We start from the raw sequence: 25,103 nt of genomic DNA on the forward strand, positions 1-25,103 counted from the left end.
TTGAAGCACCTTTATGTTTAAGAATGCAGAGAAAATCCTAAGTTAAATAACTGAATGAAAGGCCTGCATTCAAAGGGGTAACACATCCTATTTAGACCACCAAGGAAAACATGTAATTATACAGTACTTTAACATGTCTTCTTTCACTTTCTCAGTAGACTAGTGGCTCATACCTAGATTAGCAACACCTGTTTTCAGGGGAATTAGTCAGAAAGAGTGCTTTGACTACTCATCTCCTCAGAATGTCCGACTCAGGTCATGAGTCTGGCTCGTGTAGCATTATAAAACACAAATGTTCACTGTTTCTATTAGTGGAAGCCGGTGATTCAGATTGGAAAAATGTTCACTGAGACCGTATCAAAGCGGACATGTGTGTGGCAACTGTGCACTTTAGACAGAAGCCTTGGATTAATTACAAAACAAAGACTGGCTTCAGAAAGCAGCATGTGGAGAGAATACTGGAGATACACTCAAAAATGTATGAGCCACTCTGTTAACATTGGATAAAATACAATTGTGTGTCGGCCTGCTACAATAATTACATTATCAGCTTGTTGTACAATATATGGACATGACTTTTATGTATGGACATCATTTTTGCTGACCTCAGTTTTGCCTATTATGGTTTTCCTAACAAAGAGAGCTCATTGATGTGAATTAACTGGCATGTGGACTTATTTTATTAATTTTATTTATGTAGGATATTTTAAAATCTTTGCATTCTAATTCCAATGTGTGAATATTCTTTATAACTGAAAGTCTATTGATTTTATCTTTTATATTATGAGTTTATTAGTAGTATTATTATTAGTAGTCTTAAATTGACAATAATCATACCAATTTTTCATAATTATTTTTGAAACAACAAATCATTCACATAAAAAGCATTATCATGACAGGCGGACAGATGAAATCCAGTGACACCACAGTAAAAGTGGTGTGACGTTACCCACAAAAGCTTGAGCAATGCTGAGGTGTCACTTCTGTAATGTCTAGTAAAATGTAATATATTACAGAGCTTAGATGGGACATTACAAGGTATTTACCTCATACTGGCTAAAACAGCACTTAAAGCACCCGTTGGGGATTAGAAAGACACTGCAATTAAAATGACCACATAGAGCTGAGTGACAAGATAAAGCCTCACTTGTATACAGACAGAGTCCAATGATATTTCTCTGCTGCCAAAAAGCTTCATGCTTTCAGCATTTAACATTTAACAGAGTTCAGGCCATAACAAAAGTCCAATCACAGGAGTTGGCACGAGATGGAATTGTGAAAGGGTGCTTATGCAAACAGCAACATTCAGGCAACACTGCGCTCGCAGGTTCTTCACTGAGAAGCCCTTTGGACATGAAATGAATATGGCAAACACGGGTTGTTGTCAAAAGCGAGGGCTTAAGCCATTCCATTGACTGATGAATAGTCTTCTAGGAGTATCTGAGTGTGTTGTAAGGGGAGGCACGGAGCGCAGCTTCAATCTGTCACGCTATTTCTACCAGTAGTCATTGTTAGTGCAGTCCAATGACTCATGGACCAAATTGAATTTTTATGGTGTCACATAAAGCCAAAAGAAAGTACATTATTCATTCCAATATCACTGAGCTATTTTTGCTGCGCATGGCAAGAGTTACCACATCTTTCCTTCTGGCCAATCACACCCATGTTGTTTTTCCTTGGTTTTACATGTTTTGTTTGGTGTTTCCCTCAGCCTCGGGTCCTCCAAGCCTCCCTCCCAGGAGAACTCTAGAGTAACATATTCATAAACGGCAGGGGGCTTCGGTTTTATACTACGTCTTATTCTGCTCCCTTATCAAAACACATTAAATCTGAGCTCCTGTCGTCTGCCTTGACATACGTCTGAAGCTATAACTAACGTCAACCTAAAAATATGCAGTAATTATACGTTTCTGATGTATCCAAGAACATATAGAAGAAACTGTGTGGCCAAATGAATGCTGAATTGCTACTGGTCACATATGTTTGTCATCTCAAAAGTAAAGTTTTCTGTCATGATTTAAAAGTGGTAATAAACTGATATGCGCAATATCTATTGAAAACGCTAGAGCTGAACATGAATTAAAACAAGTTTATTCTCTAAAGTGCTGTTCTGGATTATGTTTGAGAACTTATACAAACCATTTGCATCTAATTGACCATGGAGAGGAAATATAATCCGGATCATAATACAAAGTCTTTTCCACTGACAAGAAAATGCCAAATAGTTAGCCACAGTGTTCAGAACAATTCTTGCTGACCTTATAACAGGTTCACTAACTTCATAATACATCATCTTTACCAAACATAAAAACTTTTTAAATTGGCAACTTTAAAGAAGAAGGAAAGACATTCTTTTAATTGAAGTCATTGTAAAAAGACTATTTCAAGTCATCTTGAAGCATTTCTATTAATTTATTTATTGTGATATTTGGATACCATTGTTTCCGCTATATACATTTTGCTGTCTCTGCTGTGGAATTCTGTGAAATGTCATGAAATTCCAATGAGATTTAATTTAATTCTAATGAGAATTAAATGAACATAAACAAGTAAGAAATAAGACAAGCCTTCCGCCCAATCGCTGCCAGGACTGGCTCAAGCTCCCCGCGAGCCAGAATAGATTAAGCAGCTTGGTCGATTAATTAATAAATTAATGAATGAAATAAGACAAGGAAAGTGGAGAAGAGAGAAAGGTGGATTGAAATGTTTTGTTGTTTTATCTCTCAGCTAATGGTCCTTTAAAATATGCATTTCTAACGAAGGTGTACAGGTGCTGAAAGACTTACACAGGTGAGTGAGGCAGTCTGGTGGTCGGAGGTTTGGGCGTGTGGGTTCTGGTGTTTGTGTCGATAGCCTGCCTCTCGGTGGGTCGTCTGCGGGTGGGCTGCCTCTGGGAGGATTCGCTGCCAGGTCGGACGGGGGTCAACACTCTGGACGTCCCGGTGCGAATATAGACTTGTTCTGGGGCCACCTCCTCGCAGCGTGCTCCCTGGAAGCCAGAGCGGCACACGCACGTGTGGGGACGGCTGCAGGAGCCACGGTTCTGACAGGGGGGCTGGCAATCCGCTATAGGAACAAAACACAAAGCCATCAGTGAACGAATAGATACGAAGCTGTAGATAATCACAGGCTTTAAAATAATCTCAGAGCATTTTTTTCATTTATTAAGCAATAATGGGCTTCTGTGATCTAATAATCACATGTATCAGTCTCAAAATACCTTTTTTAATTGCGTTGCTAGCTGGTTGCTATGGTGTTGCTAGGTTGTTGTTTTTTTATTGTATTCCATGAGGTCACAATGCAGTTGGTAAGTGGTTGTTAGATGAGAGCCAGGTGGTTGCAGTGTCCCAGTGTTCCAAATAGTTGCAAGTTGGTTACTATGGTGTTGCTAAATAGATGCTATGACATCCAAGGTGGTTACTGTTGTATTGCTAAATGTTTGCAAGGTGGTTGCCATAGTAACCCAGGTGGTTGCTACAGTAAGTGGTTGCTGGATGGGTGCTACATTGAGGCAAGGTGTCTGCTATGGTATTTTAGGCAGCTGCCATGATCTTGCTTAGTGCTTGCTATGGTGTTAACAGGATGATTGCTAGACAGTTATTAAGATATACCAGGTGGTTGCTCATTTTTTGCTGTTCCATTCAGTGTTGACGACTGTCTGTTACAAGTGTGTTTATATCATTTTTACATTTGTAGGGTGCCAAAACGTTTGTATCTATTTATTTTTATGGGACAAAAAGTGAGAAAAAAAATCTGTTGCTATATGCTCATTCTGAAATTGAATATCTCAAAACACATAGAATTATACAATTTTAACAACAAATAAAATGAAAAAATTGACAATTAAGATACAAAAGCTATACACAACAATTATAATACGTCAAATACCTTTATTCAGTTCAGTTCACTTCAAGATCACCAAATTAAACAATTCCCAAAAGAGCGATGCCTTTTAAATCACCCTCTGATGCACATTCAAACAAATCCAGATGAAACGTACAATAATAAATCTACATTTCAAAACATCAACTCCATCACATCCAACAGTAAATACCTTCCACTTCACACTGTATTTACAGAAGTCATATATTTGCTAAATAACCTAGACTCTGCCCAGATCTGCTCCCCTCTCCACAATCAGTGATGGATGGACAAGCAATATTTATCAATTGTCTGTGAACACAGTCAGCGTGAGGTAACTTCATGGTCACGGCTGAGTGGAAAACAATCCACACCCGCGAGAGCGGCCCGCCTGGCTACTCTAGCAGCATCCAGTAGGGCCTGTGGCATGCCATACAAACCAAACAAGCCTCTCCATCTTCTGACACTGCTGTATGTACTGGAGGGCAACCCAGAATTTATGGCATTGTCTTCGAACAGTAAATCAGGCCGCCGCTCTCTGGCGGCTAAAGCAAACAGCAGCGCTCTGTCAACAGTGCAGGAATGCTATTGACACAGATGCTGGGGACACTGACAGATTACAAGCACGGGAGCTTCCTCTGGCTATTCTGGCAGAGATCTGGGGGGCACAGTGGCTAGATGGCCCACTGACTGGATGAACTGCTGTGTTTCCTGTTATTGTGATGCTGTGCTTGAAGCCTGAGTCTTTCTGAAATGGATAGCAAAGTGCAGAGGTGTCGTCATACAATCAATCAGACCTATTCCACACAACTATGGTGCCACACTGGAATTGTTTCGAAAGTGTCTTCCATTGGTAATGATCTCAAGTTTATAATAGAAAGTCAGTCAGTCAGTAATTTAGGCAAACTTGGTAGCTAGTCAGGTCATATTATCCATAACTGAACAACTGCAGAACCCCATTAAAGCCAGTGTAAAAAATCAACTGCGAGTGTTAAATGTTTTACCACATCTAACTAAAACTCACATGTATGAAGAATGTATAAAACTAGCATATTCTAAAAAGGAAAACATTTTAAGCTTCAATAACTAGACTCCCCTCATCACTCATCCAGTAGAGTGCCGCAGAGATTCAGAGCATTTTAAATGCGGTTGATTTAGTAAGATATTTTATATTTCAAGTTATTTACTGATCATTACTGAGTGCTTGGAGCTTAAAAAGAGTAACTTGTAGAAAAGTTAGAAAATTTACAGACACATTTCAGTGTTTTCCTCATTTAAACAATACTATTTCATTTATCGAGAAGCTGTGTCAAAGCCCACAAATCAAGTTGTAACAAAATCTATGCAGGGGTACCAAAATGGATCCCTATTTACGTTTTTAGGTGATACTGGCTTTGTTGGTCTTTTTTCTCTAACATGTAAGAAATATTCCCATAGTGAGAAAATGTCCAAATATACTCATGTGGCTTAAATACTGTAGTAGGCTGCATTTGAACAGTCATTGTCTACAGCTATACACTATTTGTATAATCAAGCACTTGAAGCATGAAAAGATTCAACAGCATGTATTTAGGAAGCTGCTGAATTTAGCCTACACTTCTGTATACACACTCACGGTTAAAACAGGCCCAACAACGCCAGCATTCCTCTGCTTTATGGTATATAGAGTTCTATATAAAGAAATAACTGCTGGAAAAGAAATGAAAGATTTATATAACTTCTGTATGTTGACCTGTGTGTCCAGAAGAGGATAAAATAAGATGTGGACATTTTTTGCAAGCAGTAAATACTGTCCAATTAGCCTTCTTTTTAAATGTCAGTTGTTACGCCCTCGCTATGTTTTCCTGTGTTTTCCCCGTTTCCTAGTGTGTTTCTCTAGTACTTTTCCATCACGTGTGTGTAATTTGTAGCTCCGCCCCTCGTTACCTGTTTCCCCAGGTGTTCATTGTTTCATGTTTAGTATAAATAGTACTTGTTAGTCTATGTTTGCTGTCGGTCTTTGCACCTTCCCACGTTTGTTTGTCTCGTCACGCTATTTGCTATTGTTTTATTATTTCATGTTTCTGTATTTACTCGTTCTTGTTTATTTCTAGTCACGTTTATTTCCTGTTTGTTTCTTTGTTTATTTTGTATTTATTTACGTATTTATCCCTGTATATTTCCCTAGCCCTGTTTTGTTATTATCTGTTTAGTTTAGCTCTGTGTTTGTTTTCCCTGTTTGTTTATGTACATATTTATATTCGTTATTCCCTTGTTTGTTTATTTGTTATTTATTAAAAGTTATGTCTTACCCGCGTTTACGTCCGCCTCCCTTCTGCTCGCGCGTTACATCAGTATGCAGTGTAAAGAACGTCAGAGGAGCCTTAAAGTTCATTTATTCTTGTACATTAATTTGGAGATGCTATCTTGTGAGTGAGGCTGAACCTTGACCACAATTTTCATGGCAAGGTGATGTAAGAAAGGCCAAATAATGGATGTCAGATCGATAGAACATTCAATTTCTAAAGCTGTACAGACACATTCAATGCAGGAGGCCTCATACACATATCCCACAGGTCAATGCATAGTTGTGTATCTTCCATGGCACATATCAAAAGTCATGGGACACAATACTAACTTATGTTCCAAGACATATGGCATCTCAGTGTATGTTGAAGTTAATCTGAGTAAATAGCAATAAGTGTTTCATCCTGGATTTCTTGGTTTTTAAATGAGGCTGAGCATAAAGCTGCCAAACCCACACAGATAAACCACAAAACCCACATCATATGTGGACCTCAACAAAAAAGGAAAGAACAGTGTGGGTTCTTTAAAGCCCTTTGCCAAATGTAGTATACATAAAGGGTTAATGTAATGTGCTGTTCTGTACAAACACAGATCTAGAAAAAATGCCTATCCATGTCTCTCTCTATTAAAATGTTTCCATAGGCATCTAAGTTTTATTATATAAGCATATGGATACCATAAGCATTGCAGTTTGAGTGTAGATGAATTTTTACTGTAGTTTTAATGCACCGTCACTCCTTTGGGTGGGTGAGTGGGTCTCCACGCCCAACTCGGCCTAATAACGCTGCATTAATTGCTGTCGTGCTGATTCGTCATGCACATCATTAAAACTAATTGCTTCACATTCCTTTCATTTGACAAAAATGTGCTTTAATTGTCGTATTGGGGTTTATTAAAAAACAAAAAATCTGTAAGGACAAAATGAAATGGGTAACATTCTCTGCATAGCCACTGTCATAACGATTATTATGGGGACACCAAGTCCAGTCATGGGTAGAGAGGAGAACAGAGATGCAGTGGTCCAATGAGTGAACATGATGGAGACTCGCACTCTGTTTCTTCTCATTTACGATGGAAAAGCGCGTTAATCAGCGGAATGGGTGGCATGCTTCCTGGTGGCCACCATTATTTCATATTAATTTTTTTTTCTCCTATGGAACTAAGGGCATCTAGGGGCATCTAGAAGAACAGAGGCTACCAGCAATAATGAAAAGGCTAACAGGGTCAAGTAAAACAAGTGTGCTGCTTGTTTTAAGCTCATTTAGAGAATCCACTCTTCCAGTGGTAGAACAGTATGAATGGACTGTTGAAAAGCATGCTTTATTAGACTTATAGGATCATTGAGGTATTAAGAATCAGGAATCTTGGACTGTTAATTAATTATGAGGTCTATCATTAGTGTAACAATCACTCCTTTTAGACAAAACCAAAGGAGTTTGGACCAAAAGCCTTGTAAAAACATCATGGCCCAACTGTTTTTCACTATGCGCACCATAATACTGGTATCCAGAAACTTGATACTTACTTAATTTAAAGGTTTCTAAAGGTTTCTGTTTCTATTCAGTTGAGAACAGCGCAGTTATTGGAACTGGTAACGTTTTGTGTTCATCATCTACCGCTTATCTATAATTGGTGGATTTGTGTGTCTGTAATATTCTTTGTGTTAAACTGACCAATGGACAATCAGGAAATTACTAATGTGTTAAATCACTGTATAATTGTGAAATTACTTTCAGTGCAGCCTTTTAATGAAACTTCAGACACTGGGTTGCAATGGAAATCTCAACACTTCTTCATACCCTCACAGCCACATTCAATCTTTTACAATGAAGAACTGAGCCCAAGCTGGGATTTAAACTTATGCCTTCCCACAAATGATGAGCAGCAGTTAGGCCGACTCTAGAGCTGTAAAATTAAACTACATAAGAATACAGTTATGAGTAAAATAAACTTTACATTCTATCCTTGGCACAGATATGTAAATGGTTTCACAACTGTAGGGTGGCACATCTGTCTAACTGACATTTTATCAAGCAACATAAGATCTGGAGTTAATCCAGTGAACACCACAGTCCCCAACTGTCTAAAGTCTAAGAATAGTAAAGCCTATGATGGCCATGTGATGAGTAATTTCAGCTGCAGCTTATTTAGTAATGTGTTTGTGTTATTAACCCAATTTAGATACAGACGTAAAAAAATCAGGAAAACTAAAATGACTAAAATAAGTTAAATACAGTCATAAAATGCTCTAATTTAATATTTTAAATGGCCTGGCTTTACATATTTACAGTGTATCACAATGAGCTGACAAAGGGTAATGTTACTGATTCAGATAATCATGAAATTCACTGTCTTAGTCCAAACGCAATCCGTAAATTTATCCTGATTTCATTTAACCTAGGACAACCAAGGCACACAGTTTTACACACAGCACTTAAGAGCCAAACGCACATGCAAAAATTAAATCCTTTCTGGACTCAGGGTTAATTCAACATTAACTTGCCAGAGAGAACAGGCAATTAAATGTATACATTTCAACAAAAAAGCCACAGGTAGTGAAAGAGGGGGAAAAGGGTTCTGACAGCTTCTACAATGCATGGCCGTTGCTTCACTGTAGCGCAAAGGTTTTTAATCACTAAGAAACCTGGGCTGATGTAACCTAAGCGTGTTTTCTTAGTAAATGCAGTCACCAGAAACCAGTCCATGTGCTGTTTCAGCTTTTACTTCAACTGAGAGGATTTCCTACTTTTTTAGGGACACTCATCATGTGAAATACTTGCTTTCAGCAAGAGAATTGACAATGCAGTTTGAAACCATAAGAAGGCAATGTGTTCTAAAGAATGGGAAAGCATTGCATGTTCTTTAAAAGGGAACAACTAAAGTGTTTGTCAGCAGATTCATGTGAGAACCAAAAAAGCTACTTAAAGTTTACGCATCACCCTTCTGGAAAAAAAAAGATGAGGAGGGTGTTAGCAGGTCAGCTTTTAGCCTTTCCTTCATTCGCTTTTACTAATTCGAGTTTCCTATCTGATGTGTATTTAGCTCAAACTGCTCAGTTTGTTTATAAAGGGAGCAGATACTTAAGAAAAAGACAACTAGCTTCAGCTTTTAGTCTAGCATGGTTCCCCATTTGCTCTTTCAGTCTTTAATTTTTCAGAGTTGGAACTTCTGCAAACCCTGACACAGGAAAAGCCGTAGGCTCCTTAAGCAGATGGTGCAATTTACAGTTTAACTAGCTAGCAGAAGTGATAGGTCTTTCTCTAGTGTGCATTTAAGAGGTGATAACATAAAAAGTCAGTCAGTTACTTAACAGTTTGGTGTTTTGTAACTAGTTCTTTCTTCAAGCTCTGTTTAGTTGATGCTATTGGCAGTTCTTACTGATGTTTCGTTTGTACTGGAAAAGAAGGAGCCTTGGTTGTTAAATGTTTCTTGTAGAGATGGATCAGATTTGTACCTAATATAATACAAATGTGTCCTGAGTGAGTTTACAGTTCATGTATTTTTATGTGGCTTGGCCTCATCCAGAAATAATCCTGATTCTCAAAAGGCATTAAGTGACCAGGTTTAAAAAGGGACTTGCACATTAGCTTTACAGTTTCAGACGTTACTGCTGCACTGTCAAATAATCCGTAGTACTTGCTGGATAATAATTCTTAGACTTAATAATTAAGTAATAGGCATAAGGTTCAAGGGGTTAAATGCTCATGAATGACTGTTTAATATACAGAATGACAAAGATGAATCATGATGGAGAAGGCACAGTAAGAGATACAGTGCCCTCCATAATTATTGGCACCCTTGGTTAAGATGTGTTCTTTAGCTTCTCATAAATTGAGTTTTGTTCAAAATAATATAGGACCACGATGGAAAAAAAGAGTAAAATACAACCTTTAACTCAAGTGAATTTATTCAGTAGGAAAAAAATCCCACATTAAGAAATAATTATTTAACATCAAATCATGTGTGCCACAATTATTAGCACCCCTGATGTTAATACTTTGTACAACCCCCTTTTGCCAACAAAACAGCACCTAATCTTCTCCTGTAATGTTTCACAAGATGGGAGAATACAGAAAGAGGGATCTTTGACCATTCCTCTTTGCACATTCTCTCTAAATCATCCAATGACCTGGGTCCTCTCCTCTGCACTCTCCTCTTCAGCTCACCCCACAGGTTTTCAATGGGGTTGAGGTCTGGGGACTGAGATGGCCATGGGAGGAGCTTGATTCTGTGTGCGGTGAACCATTTCTGTGTAGATTTGGCCACATGTTTAGGGTCATTATCTTGCTGAAAGACCCAGTGACGACCCATCTTCAGCTTTCGGGCAGAAGCCACCAGATTTTGTTTTAAAATGTCCTGGTATTTTAGAGCATTCATGATGCCATGCACCCTAACAAGGTTCCCAGGGCCTTTAGAAGAGAAACAGGCCCACAGCATCACTGATCCCCCGCCGTATTTCACAGTGGGCATGAGGTGCTTTTCTGCATACTCAGCTCTTGTGTTACGTCAGACCCACTTAGAGCATTTGTTGCCAAAAAGCTCTATCTTTGTTTCATCTGAACAAAGCACACGGTCCCAGTTGAAGTCATAGTACCGCTTAGCAAACTCCAAACGTTTGCGTTTATGATTGTGAGTGAGAAATGGTTTCTTCCGTGCATGCCTCCCAAACAGCTTGTTGGCATGTAGATAGCGCCTGATGGTTGTTTTGGAGACTTTGTGACCCCAAGAAGCTACCATTTGTTGCAATTCTGTAACAGTGAGCTTTGGAGAACTTTTTATTTCTCCTATCATCCTCCTCACTGTGCGTGGTGGCAAAATAAACTTGCGTCCTCGTCCAGGCTTGTTTACCACTGTTCCAGTTGTTTTAAACTTCTTAATAATTCCTCTGACAGTAGATATGGACAGGTGTAGGCGAGTAGCGATTTTCTTGTAGCCATTGCCTGACTTGTGAAGGTCAACACACATCTGCCTCACTTGAATGGTATGTTCCTTTGTCTTTCCCATGTTGAAGATAAATGGCCTCTGTGTCACGTCATATTTATACCCCAGGGAAACAGGAAGTTGTGAATTACTAATTAAATGTTCCTACATACTCTGATCAACTTCGTAAACTACTGTAGAAGTGACAGAAATACTTTTATTAAATTTATTTCCTAAGAATTGTTAGGGGTGCCAATAATTGTGGAACAGGTGATTTTATGAAGAATAATTATTTCTTAGTCAGGGATTTTATTTCCCCCTTAAAATTTACTTGAGTTAAAGGTTGGACTTTACTTTTTTTTCCCATCGTGGTCCTATATTATTTTGAACAAAACTCAATTAATGAGAAGCTAAAAAACACATCTTAACCAGGGGTGCCAATAATTATGGAGGGCACTGTACATAAACTATCTGTCCCAAAGAGGGGCTGCATTCCCCAGTGTGCTGAAAAAAAAAAATACAGTGTTGATTTCATTTCACAACACCACTTAATTTTTAGTTTCAGTCCACTATTTCTGTTCCTCCACAACACTTAAACTTTAATACCACAGTTTATCATCTGAACTCCATGCTGCCCGGAAAGCTTGTAGGAAATATAATCTTACTGTAACCTCAATCTGACCCCTGACACCAAGTAACAAACCTTTCACCTCTCGCTATTAACTGAACATTAATCTGGCATGTGTTGAAATGCGCTGAGGGAGAAGTTAGTTTATCTAACTCTTTCTCTGTGGTTAATCATTGTGCCTGGTGTGTAAACCAGACTCTGCTGTGTTACACCCAAACTCTGGAACAGAAACCTCAAGGGAGCGACGTGCAGTAAGACTGATCTGGGAATGGGAATTAGTCTGATGTAAATGTAGGCTAAGTCATTTACTGCTGGCTGTGCACAGTGAGGCTACTATAGAGTATAAATATTAATCATAAAATATTGATCACATGCCCAGTGAACTCATAACTCTGAGACATTCAGGGGCTTAAGTGACCAGGGTGCCACTTAGCCTTTATAACTTTATGAAAAAAAGTTTGGACACACCTCATTCTAGGCTCTAAAATAATATCACGATATTTCAGGGTATTTTTGCGATAACGATATACTTGGCGATATAGGAAAACAGAAAAATAATTCATTCATTTCAGGAATATAGTATAATAGTATAACAGCATAATCATGTTGTGGCAAAATAAATAATATAGCATAAAATAATATAATGCAGCAAAAAATATTGCAGAATATTTAGTGCATGAATATAAACTGTAAACTAAAACAATTATACAATAAATACACCTAAAGCTTCACAGTAAATAATAGACTACTTTTAAGGCAGAACAGCCCTATTATCACGATAGGGATTTTTAATATCACGATATTTCTGTGTCACGATATATTGTATACAATATAATATAGTCCACCTCTACCTCATTCAATGTTTTTTTTTTTCTTTTATTTGATTTTCTACATTTCAGATTAATATTAAAGACATGAAAACAATTAAGGGCCCCATATGGAATTACAACTCTTTCACCTACACAATCCCCTGATTTAAACCCAACTGAGATGGGTGATTTGAGATGAAGGAAAAGCAGCAATGGTTGACCAGAACCTCCAGGAACTCCTTTAAGATGCTGAGAAAACTATTCCAGGTGACTCTACCTCTAAAGTATGAATAGCTTGTATAGCTTTAATGTCTTCAATGTTAAATTTGCAATGTAAGAAAATCATAAAAAGGAAGAAAACACATTGAATGAAAAATTAGGTGTGTCCAAACTTTTGACTGTTACTGTACAGTTTCCATTATAGGGCAACTGATTAACACGGTCATTAAATAAAAAAAATGAATCTAACATTGTAGATAGGTTTAATTCATATTTGACCTTCTCTGTACTTATATGTTGTAATGGTCAATGTGTATATATCTAAAATGTATTTTATCCCCCCCTGTACGTACATACATGTAAATAGTAGTCACCTATGGTAAAATTGAACCAATATTAGCTTTATCCATTATAAAACAACAATGTTCTCAGCATACAGTGTAACTTTCTGTTCACATCTTTCTGCACATTTATTAGAAAACTAATCGTCATAAATTTTAACCCAAAAACACAAAAATGTGATCATGAACTGTGATTTATAAATATAGATCTATAAAATGTTAGTGAAATAATCACCTAACCTCCAGTTCATAAGTAAGAGTAACGAACCAGCAGTCCTGCTCTGTCTTGCTAATTGAAAGCATGTCAGCAGCCAGGAGAGGGTAACAGTGGCCTCTTGCTATGGTGTGTATTAATTTCAGGCTCTGTCTGATGGCCCATAAAACTCTCCAGTCTGTCAGAAAGAGTTATGCCCCTGCGCTGTGAACTGTGTAACCCCTCTGCTAACTCACCCAGGCCTAGTAAAGGACTGAAAGGGCTCCATGACTGTCTGTGTAGCAAATTACCCCAGTCTTAACTCAACAGGCCTACAAATGTGGCCAACGTGTTTTAAATGCCTTTCCAATGGGTAGAGTAAGTTTGTTCCACAACCGCACTCTGATGTCTTTTTGTTTTTCTGTACATACAATATTACGTTTTTTTTGTTTTGTTTTTTTTTTAAATATTGGTCCCCAAAATGATTAATCTTCAAAACCAATGGTAAACGTATGGTAAATTAGTTAAGAATAAAAATATTCTAAGCTCATCAGTTCATACACTTTTAATGTTCAGATAGACAAACTGCTTATGGACCTGATATTCAAACATTCATACACTGACACTTTGATTCATAACCAGCTGGAAGACACATGGTGAAGTGTGTAGAACCTGTAAAATTCACCCTATTCTTCATCCTTTTGCACATATACACAAAGTGAGGTCATGATACCAAAAGTGTCGGATCCCAACTGAGAAGGTATTGCAGGTATGCTGTGATTTAGGATAGTTTCATAATGCTGGCGATCAGAATGATCCTTATTCAGAAAAAAAAGCGACCACCATTTTTTTTCCTTTGGGTTATATCGGATAGTGGTAGGATATGAGTTTTTTGAGTGTTTATTTGTGTTTGCTTAGTTTAGTTGGGGCAGTTCTACTGTTGTAGTGGTGTTCACGCATCTAGTATTAGTTTGGAAGGTGAATAAGTGGGCTGCTATAAGAGAGAACTACTGCAACAAATGCTGTTGAAAAAAAAAGTACCATACCTCCCTGTGTCCCTCCCTGTGAGTTACCTGTAATGGTGCTAAGGAAGATGAATGATGTAAAAGGTGGATGAAAAGAAGGCGTCTATGTGTTTTTGTACATTTCTTCCAGAAACTCTGATCTAATATGTGTACTGAAGGATTACAGATCATTTCAAACAGAAAAGCTGTGGCTATCCATCAAAACCTATGTCAGTAAACCAAAAATTGGGGGCAGAAGCCTTGTTTTCACTGAAGAGGTAGAATACAGTTTTGGAAGAATACAATTTATGCATTTTCTTCTCACATCACTCCTAATGTAACGCTGATCAGCACAGGCTTCTGTTAGCTGATAAGCTGGGGATCTAGGGTGCTTTCCTCAAAGCGCATTGGCTAACCAATGACGCTGCATCAGTAGCAGTTCGAAAAGAGGCAGTGGGGCATTATAATAGGATAGGGCAAAGTGATGGAGGAGTTCATATGGACAGGAATGGCCTTTTAGACCAGGAATTAAATTAAATCAGGGTAAAATTAATAACAATAAATAAATAAATAAATATCTCAGCTTATTTAGACTCTGTCTGTAGATATATGCCTCACATTAATGTATATTATAAAATGTTCAGAGAGTAGTGGAGTGCTCAGTGGTGTGTGTATGACATGTAATGTGGGAAGTGAAGCTGCTGGAAGCTTCATCTGATGTTTTGCTGACGTGGAGGAGCGTGTCATTATGCACAACTGGAACAAGACATATGGCTGTGGTCTGTCCTCTGAGCTGCAGTGTGTACACAGCAGAAGACAGTATTGAGACGTATGGACCACGCAACGACTCCACTGTTCTACATTAGTCCAAAGCACGGACAGGACCGGCTTAGATTAAACATATTGTTGTGATCTTGCAAAAAAAAACAAAACAAAAAAAACAAAAAACTTTTTTTTAATATTTTGTGAATCTGCCAGTTATTATTTGCACTTATTTGTGTCCAAATACAATTATCCTACTAAATTGACAACCAGAAATGCTTCAAAATGACTTTTACATTGACTTCCTTCACATGCTAGAAAGGTACTTTTCTGCCCCTGTAAAGCTGTTATTTTAGAGCAGAGGTGCTCATTTCTGGTCATGGAGATCCTCTACAGATCTAAGACAGCTGAGTCTAAAATGTTCTCATGTCTCTTGAAGGCCTTAATTACCTGGATCAGATGTGCGAGATCAGGTGTGGGTGGGAAAAGGGGCTCTGCAGGGTCGCTGATCTCTAGGATAAGCATCTATGACTACTGTTTTAGATATACAAGGTGTTGTACAAGGTGACAGTGCTGCTAGGATGATCTGTAATACCATTATTTGCTTTTTTTATTTACTTAGCATTGGTGTGGGCAATTCTGTAAAATCATTATATATAAATAATTAAGGATATTTTACGTTAGACAATTGTTATTGCAGTATTATATACCACTGAAAAAATACATACGTACCAGCTAATTTTTACAACTAGCCAGCTCATTTATTTGTAATGAAATGTGCACTTGGTTGGTGATGTTTAAGTGATACTCATGATGTGCTAAAAAAAGAGCCGACAATTTTTTCAGAGCCGACAATTAATAAGCACACCCTCCTTCAAAGTTTCTGTTCCATCTTAAATGCTGCCACTATATTCACACAATCACACTAGTTCCATCTTAAATGCTGCTGCTATACTCACACAATCACACTAGTTCCACCTTAAATGCTGCTGCTATACTTACACAATCATACTAGATCCAACTTAAATGCTGCTGCTATACACATGCAATGATACTAGATACACCTTATATGTTGCTGCTATACTCACGCAATTATAATAGATCCACCTTAAATGCTGCTGCTATACTCATGCAATCATACTAGATCCACCTTAAATGCTGCCGCTATATTTCAGATAGATTTTATTGATCCCCGAGGGGAAATATTGGAATATTTTGACAATCACAGTAGTTTCACCTTAAATGCTACCACTATAGATATCACACATTCACACTTACACTGGCTTGTCTGATGTTTTTGTTCCACCTTAAACTGTGACTCAGTTGCAGGTGCCTGGACTAAACCACTACAGCATTTGAGGTGACAAAAAAGATATCTGGACAATAAACAGTCATCCTGGCTTCTTTTTCTTCTATTCCACTTTCCACTATTCAAGTGCTGGAGCTGTTACGTAATAATTGTTCACCAGCTGCATTTTTGATTTTTCTATTCCACCTTAAATAGTGAATTCAAGTGCTACAACCTCTTTTATTTTTTTTTATAGTTAATCCAGCTTAAATTCTAAATCTGCATTATGAGTTTTGTTCATATTCTGAACCGACTGAGTACACTGTGTATCATGATAACAGAATCTATCATGTTACCATACAATGTTGTCATACTGCCCAACTCTATTTAGAATTACCATGTTTAAAAAATAACTGCTATTACATAAGTAGTTCAGGTTCTCCACACTTGGAATAAGAGTTTATACTGGATAAAAATCACAACTTTTGTCAGTAATTACACAAACCACATAAAACTAATCCTGCTAATAAAAGAGTTAAAACTGTTAATCTTTGCTTCTAGGCATACTCTGAGTTAAAAAAGGGGGTGATTACAGGTGGACCGAAGAATCTGGTTTTAATAGCACTGGACAGAAATAACTATTCAGAAGAATTTCACCTGCGATGGAGACCATTAATAAAACAGATGGACTGGACAGAGTTGTGAGGTTTTAGTAAACAAACAAACAAAAATAAATAAACATGCTCTCAGCTATTTGGGTATAATGACCTTGTTTGTCCACCACACAGATTGTAAACTGAAGAGGAATGAAGAGAACAAACGGCCTCTTGCATTGCTCAGATGTGTTTATCACTACAGCAAATTGAATACAACATTCCAGCTCAAAAACATCCGGGATGTTTTCTTGACACGGCCAAATGCTGAAGAGCATAATTATATTCATTCATCCACCTGCATCAGTCTAAGCAATGCTGACTCTATAGGATATACTGCCTGGAAACAGAAGAGAGCCTCTGGGCCCCAGCCCTATAATGGCTCTACTGGTATTTATATGTGCACACTTACATTACTCTAAATACACGGTCAAGTCATAATACTGTATGACTTTAGCTCCATATAAGATCATATAAGAGCAATTTGAAGTTCTATAATTACAGACTAGAGTCCTGTATCTGTTTATCTGCATACTTTATTATCTTCCTTTCACCCTAGTCTTCAATGGTCAATGCACTGCTTAGCACTTGACTGAATGGATCAGACACAGCAGTGCTGCTGGAGTTTTTAAACACCCTAATGTCAGTGGTGGACAGAGAATTGCAGCCAAACTGAGAATAGTTCAAGTGTTAACCAATGCAAGCTGTGCAGATTCAGAGCTAGGAAGGACTTTCTAATAGAGTGGACAGTGAGTTAATAAAAGTCAGTAATACAAATGAACAAACAAACTGTAACAAAATAAAAGTCACTAACAAACAAGGACTATGATGAAATAAGTCACTAATTCAAGTGACAAAGTAACACCTATTTATTTTAACCTGAGAGGAAAAACTGCCTTGTTTTTACATTTTTATATAATATAATTTAATATGGACTGTGAGACTTGTGATCCTTTACACTAGTATTTCACATGGATGCAGAGCTACAATTCTATAAGTGTATTTCAATAAAGTTTTTTTTTTTTTTTTTTGCTATTGTCTGTGTAATTAAAGTTAGTTATGTATAAGGGAAAAATAAACTGACTATAAAAAGAGAAATCTGCAAAAAAGTCAAATATTAAAACAGAACTTGGGAAATAAACAAAATGGGATTCATATAAATGTAAGGCAATAAATTGTTCAATTATTATTATTATTCATAGCTGGTGGCTCATTTTATAAAATCCCCTCCCAGTATTTGCACTTTGAGAGGGAAACTTTCATAAAAAGAAATAGCAGCAACAGCCTCTTAAATATTATTATAGGCATAAAGGGCAGCAAAACAGTTCTGCCCCTTTTTGTAGACTTTGTTTTACTCATTTATGCCACCCAAAACAGGACCTCCGAAATTGTGGACCCAATCCAAAACCAGCCCCATCTGCAGGTCTGTGTTTTTATACACAACACTCTGTCTGTCTGTTCTTAAAATGAGTTTCCTATCATTTACGAGACCAGTCACAACAAAATTATGGTGGAGCAGTACTGCTAGACCACCATAATTCCATAATTTTACACATCAGATCCAGCCTAATGGGAAAATCTCAGCCCTGACAGCTTTAATATTACACGTCAAGTTACTTTGTATGGAATTCAGGGAGGTATAGAAGTAACCCCAGAATACAATGTTTTCACAAATGGCACAGATGACAGTCTGTTCCTTTGCTTTCCCCCACTGTGCATGCGTGTTTTCTCTAGTGACCTGCCGTCCTCCGGCTCTAATCCCCCCCACAGCCCTGCTTGCTGCCAGTCTCAGTGTGTGTGTATGTGTGTGTGTGTGTTCAGATATATCAATACGTATCTGGAGCTATGCGAATGCGTGTAAGGGGAAGCAGTACGAATGCCAGTGGCTGAGCGTGAGTGTGTGTTTTTGCATGTAATGTGAAGAAGCTTCCATCTCGGTGGAGGTCTTCAGTGTGAGGTCTTGCAGGCCAGGAACTGTGGCGCTAGTGTTGGCCCCTAGCCCCTGGCCCCAAAACGGTCCTTTAGTCAGCTGATGGAAGGGTATAGCCCCACCTGGCTGAAAGTCAAGTACTAAAAGAGAACAGATGTACAGAGAAGAGTGATCCTGCAATCTACGAGCTGATGCATTCTCACATTGAGATGCACTACATTCTCTTAGGGCCAACAAGATGATTAAATGCATGTGAGTGTGCTGTGAGTTAATGCCAGTGATATATCTAAATGAGCCTTAAGACATTAAAGAAATTTAGCACTGTACATTAAAGAGTCTGTTTACATTATATCATACATATGAAGATGTACAATGCTCAAAATGTTATGGTAATGCTTAATCATCACAGTATAACACAGTTTGACACAGTTTAGCAAATCTGCCCAGTTAGTGAGCATACGCTATTGTGAATTATGTTCACATGATTTGATGCAAATAAAAGTTACAAGTTACTGGAAAGGCAAAAGCAAGACAACCCTCAAAAAGAGAATGGTTTATTCTTGCTAACAGATTCTTATCTAAATTTTGTTCTTCTCTAGTTTTGCTATTGTCCTTATCACTACAGGTAGCATAGGGCTGATACCTTCAGCCCTTTCAGGTTGCCCAGGTAGTGCAGCTCCTTTATCGTGGCACATTTACAAGTGCTGTTGCTAGAACACTTAAAAGGATAAAAGGACACAGGCTTTTACATGAGGAGAGCAGGGCAGGAGTGTCGAATGGCATCAACCCAGCATCAGGACCAGTATCTGCTTCTTTGTGCAAGTAGAAAGAAGATACGCACTGCAGGGTGACCTCCAGTGGGCTACTGGTGTTTATGTTTCTGAACACACTGTCAAAAACAGACTGAATGAGTGTGGCATGAGAGATCAGTGTCCTCTAGTGTCCTCTAGAAATGGCAGGTCCAACATTGGCAGGTCCACCCTGTTCTCTTCACGGATGACAGCAGGTTCACACAGAGCACGTGTGGCAGATGTAAATGACTCTAGAGACACTGTGGTGAACTTTATGCTGCCAGCAACTTCATCATCATCACCATCAACATCATTGTTGTTGTTGGTAAGTGATGTATAAGCATTGACTGGCCGTATGTTCCCCAGACCTGAATCTAACTAGGACTGAGAACCTCTAGGACTTTATGCATCAGTGCAATTAATGCTGCCAAGTCATGCCACAGACTTTTCAGAAGCTCACTGATTCCCTATTCCAGGTCTTGAAAGATGTACCCCAAGACACCGTTCACCATCTCATCAGGAGCATGCCTAGACATTGCTGAGACTACATTAATAAATGTGTTTTACCCTGATTATTCAGTATGAAATTCAGTGCTCAGTGATTTGATGATTATTGGTTTCCACTGATTGTTTTGCCATTTTGTTCTCAACTAATTACACAATTCACAGTACGTAGTTCATCAATATCAAATGTGTGAATTGTGAAGTGTTCACTTACACACATAATTTAGAAGTCTGGCTTTGAATTTGGACTATTTTGGTGTCTACCTATTCATTGGACATTGACTTTATCCCCTAGTGCCATAATATCTTTAACTCTCCACTACTCAAAACATAACCAGCAAGCTGATTGGCTTTTTGTTGAAGGGAAGGAATTTCTCTGCAACAAGACGCCATCCTGAACATTACAAGTATGTAACATGTACCAATACCACTTCAGCCACTGGCTATAACCCACACCACATGTTCGGTGATGTTGTTTGAACGAAAGCATCAAAAAAGCAATAAAATTGACATTGAAACTCAAATGATAGTGTCCAATTTTGCAATACTGGGGTGCAGTGCATAGGCAATCCAGGGAAGCCAGTACAGCAACTCTAAACATTTTCCCAGAGCTTGTAGTGTTCAATCTTACAACAGACTTACTAAAGGCCAAAGGCACAAACACAAACAGAATGTAGAGCAACACTCGAAAGCTGTTAACATTTTGATGAAATTGCACTTTTAAAAAAGTGGATCATTATTCTCCTACTCTCCTACTGCATTATCTGCCCTTTAGCTTTTAATTACACTGCAATTAAGGTATCCAATATTGCTGTGGTCAAATAAAAACTGGAGCTACACCCATAATTAAGAGTCTGTGTCAGACCTCTTTTTCGCTACAGATGAGAGCTGTGTGAGCCAGATGCTGAGGGCTGGTAATTCGTGCCCTGAGATGAACACACCATGCAACTCAAAGTGGCATCACACATGCTTTATTTTGGAACTAAAATCCCTAGCTAACAGGGCATTTGCATGCACGCTACTTTACTTCGTAATACTGTGCTTTGGAGGACTGTTTATGGAATTATGTAATATTTCAAAACATCCCCACCCAAGTATATAAACAGTATGTAGACATGAGGTTGTATTATGTAATATGAATGAGGTTGGATAAGGGGCACATTACAATGGATTTCTGTGCGTAGAAACAATTTGAACAATTTAAACTTGAAAATTTAATTCCTTCATCTGCAAATCTGATGTAAATCTAATGTATCGGTTTTCTCTTTTATATGAAGAGATTCAGAAGTTATTTACATATAAATGTATTGTGTATATATATACACTCAGAAACAAAAATGAAACTTGGTGGGTAGTTGTACCCAGCGGCAGCAGGGCATCTTCAGTGATCTTTACTCTTATCAGTGCAAAAATCAACAGTATGCTGCCTGATGTTGACACGTCCATGTCATGTAATGGGGTGCAATTTCATACAATGCCAGATCATTATGGTGTTTTAATGAGTGGTTGTTAAATGGGTTCTATAGTGTTGGAAGGTGCTTGCTAAATTATCATAGGTGGTTGCTAAGGTGTTGCTAAGGGGTTTCCAAATAGGTTTTGTAGTCCTGCAGATTGATTGCTATGGTATTTCAGGTGGCTGATTTGGTGTTGTCAGGTGCTTGCTACTTTAAGTGGTTACTCTGTGTGTTGCAAAGTGTTGCAAAGTGGGGGATCAAGGCCAATTCTGATTCTGTTTAGATGGACATATTGGTGGTGCACTGTAAAATACACTTTTAAAAATCTTTGAGTTCATAAATGTTATGTTTTTTATGTAGCATGAACACTGCAATATTTTCCAATATTGTGAGAGATGTAAAACAACAGCACTTACGTTTGATGCAACGGTTCGTCCCAGGTGCAACAGCCCATCCTGAACAGCACTGCTGACCCCCGCACACGTGTGGCCTGCAAGAGGAAAGGGTTACAGAAACACCTTACTGTTAAGACCATTTAAACTACATTACAGTACGGTACAGTATAGTATTTTAAAACCTCAACTCGAATAAAGGCCTCAGTGTCCGTGTTTTAGCTCGCAGCCTTAATTCAAGGCTAAACCCAGGACTTCAACATTCTACAGATTTTCCAGAAGCTGGTCATTATGGTTTCAGCCTGCTCTGATGTGGCGAGGCCAGGAAAAGAACACCTCGGAGAATTAAACTTAAATTGTATTTGATTCAATAACATTTTCAAGCAGGGTGCGTAATTCAAGCTGGTGCTGTGGTTCCACGTAGGCCGCCTCTGTGTTATGCATGGGGAGCGCCGTGAAAACAAATACTGAGGATATCTGAAACACAGCAGCCGCGGATATGAAAAGCACCCTGCGCCGTGCGTAAATCTCCCCTCAAATGAAGGATGACAAGTTTAATACTCCAATAAATACATTCCTGGCATAGCTCTGTCCACAAACATGACTCTCCGTGAGTTAAACAACTGCCCACAGCTACATGAACAGACACACACCCCACACCAGGGCAGCTACATGTACATGCAGAGCCATGACCTGAAATTAAATGATTTCTGATGACTGCCAGATCACCTTTGGTTCATATTACAAATATTTTAAGAGCCAAAAATGGCCCTACCTTTTCTAAAAGTACATTGTGATGCACTATTCCAAAAAGACAATGCTCGTTCACATGCTGCTGCCTTCTGAAGAGCTTGCATTGAAGATACTCATACTATGCCAGTTTCAGCACTGTATGAAAATATGTGAGGCTGAATGTGTTGCAACAAAAACATGAAATACTGGAATCAATTCAGTGGGGGTAAAGTATTGATAGCATGTCCAATAGCATTCCACAGATTTGGATCATATTTGGATAGATGTTGCACTGCAGCTGGCCATGGCATTGTATCTGTGCCATGGTTCTTTGGGTGATGCCATAAAATGGTTTTGCTACATGGTTAATAGCTGTTTTTTAAAGTGCATGCATGGTCACTATGGTGTTCATGGAGGGTCCTTTGATAAGTGGTTAATAGGGTATTCCAGGTGGTTGCAATTGTACAGGTAGATGGGTTTCATAGATTTGTATGGTGGCTGCTTTGGTTTTAACCCTTTATATTGTTAAAATGAAAAGCCCTGACACTCATATCTTTATAACAAACATGGAACGGAATCAAAAGTGGTTATTTTATGGCATCACCCAAAGAACCATTTAGCTCCTGAGCAGGCAGCAGCACGTGAATAAGCATTGTCTTGTTGGAATACTGCACAATAGTGTGCTTTCAGAAAATCTCTGTGGTGTTGCTATATGGTTGCTGCAGTCTTCCAAGAGGTTGCTATGGTGTTGCTAAGTAGTATCTATAACATCCCAGGTGGTTCCTATTGCTACATGGTTAATAGTGCAGCTGTTTTTTTAAGAGCATGCATGGTCACTACGGTGTTCATGGAGGTTCCTTTGATAAGTGGTTAATAGGGTATTCCATGTGGTTGCAATTGTACAGGTAGATGGGTTTCATAGAGTTGTATGGTTGCTGCTTTGGTATTAACCCTTTATATTGTTAAAATGAAAAGTTATAGACCTTTAAAGGTAGACCTATACATTGGCCCTGACACTCATACCTCTATAACAAACATGGAACGGAATCAAAAGTGGTTATTTTATGGCATCACCCAAAGAACCATTTATAGCACCTTTATTTTTAAGAGTGTAGGCCAGCATTTGCTAGACTGAAATCAAATTCTGCAGTAATACTAGTCCATCATGGATAAGACTGGTAAACCCAGTATTATACACTGCCATGATGTAAGTGATGTCCTTAAGAATCGTCCACATCAAAGCTTTTCTGATACAGAAAGCAAAGTGCCAGCTTTAAATGCCAAAGAGCGAGACAGAAACAAATGAGTCAAAGAGCAAAGAGCAGACGTTTCAGAGAAATGTGTCACCCAAGCATGTTCAAACAAGGTACTGAGAGATGATTTAGTCACAGTTAATGAGCATGGAAAAAAAAAAAAAAACACCAAAACGTGGTGACTAATAATTTATGACACCTGTTTCATTCTGTTCTTCTTACTTTAGCAATACTGCTGGCAGGAGTTCAGCACGGCTCTTACACAAAGAGAAACTTCAAACTAGCGCTGAGGGAAAAACTGAGTCCTGAGGGCACATATCCTACACTTTCCCAATGTCCACCTAAAACATACAGTGGTGCTTAAAAGTTTGTGAACCCTTAAGGTTTTTATATAGTTCTGCATACATATGACCTAAAACTTCATCAAATTAACATACAAATGTATTGGAGCAACCACATCAAACTAATTATACAGATATTTTAGACTTGGTCATTGTGTGACTCCTTTGTTCAGCAATAACTGCAACTAAGCAATTTCGGTAACTGTTGAATTTCCTGAACATCAGCTTGGCCCAAACCAATCAGACCGAGACCGCCTCTTTTGGTTTGACCAAACCTTTTGTCCTTTTGTGAACGCAACCTCCGTTTACAACAGAAGATGCTAGGTCTACCTGATATTTCCATTGAATTATATATTTTAACAAGGAATAGAATTTTTCACCATTGCATAGAGTAATATACATTTGAAATACAGCTAAAGCATGCACTTGTTCATAACAGGTGTATTTCACTCATTTTAAAAATGGTGCACCCCTATGAGTGCTACTTTTTACCTTACTGTGAAGAAACTGCTTATTTAAACTACAAATGTTTAGTTTTACAAACCTGCATTTTCTACAAATCTATCAACATTTGAAGGTATAATCTAATAATCAATACAAATTAATAAATACAGTGCCAGTTATTGTTTGTTTAATTGTAGCATGTTTTAATTTTAGTTTTTTTTTTAATAAAGGTAGAAAATAAAACAGAAAATTTAATTAAGCACACTGACCAAAGTGCTGTACATTAAAGTTAAATTAA

At 38.2% G+C, this 25,103-nt stretch overlaps 1 protein-coding gene across 2 annotated transcripts in view; it reads right to left on the minus strand.

Annotated features, from left to right (window-relative positions):
- Nucleotides 1-25,103, minus strand: part of LOC103024277 (latent-transforming growth factor beta-binding protein 2) — a 164,604-nt gene that overhangs the window by 134,762 nt on the left and 4,739 nt on the right. For both annotated transcript variants that reach the window (XM_049463974.1, XM_049463973.1), the window contains exons 2-3: nucleotides 22,060-22,133; nucleotides 2,787-3,066 (exon numbers count right to left, since the gene is read on the minus strand). In XM_049463974.1, the coding sequence (XP_049319931.1) occupies nucleotides 2,787-3,066; nucleotides 22,060-22,133 (354 nt within the window). The remainder of the gene's footprint in view (nucleotides 1-2,786; nucleotides 3,067-22,059; nucleotides 22,134-25,103) is intronic.

Source organism: Astyanax mexicanus, chromosome 14 (genome assembly GCF_023375975.1).
Source record: "Astyanax mexicanus isolate ESR-SI-001 chromosome 14, AstMex3_surface, whole genome shotgun sequence".
Taxonomy (NCBI): domain Eukaryota; kingdom Metazoa; phylum Chordata; class Actinopteri; order Characiformes; family Acestrorhamphidae; genus Astyanax; species Astyanax mexicanus.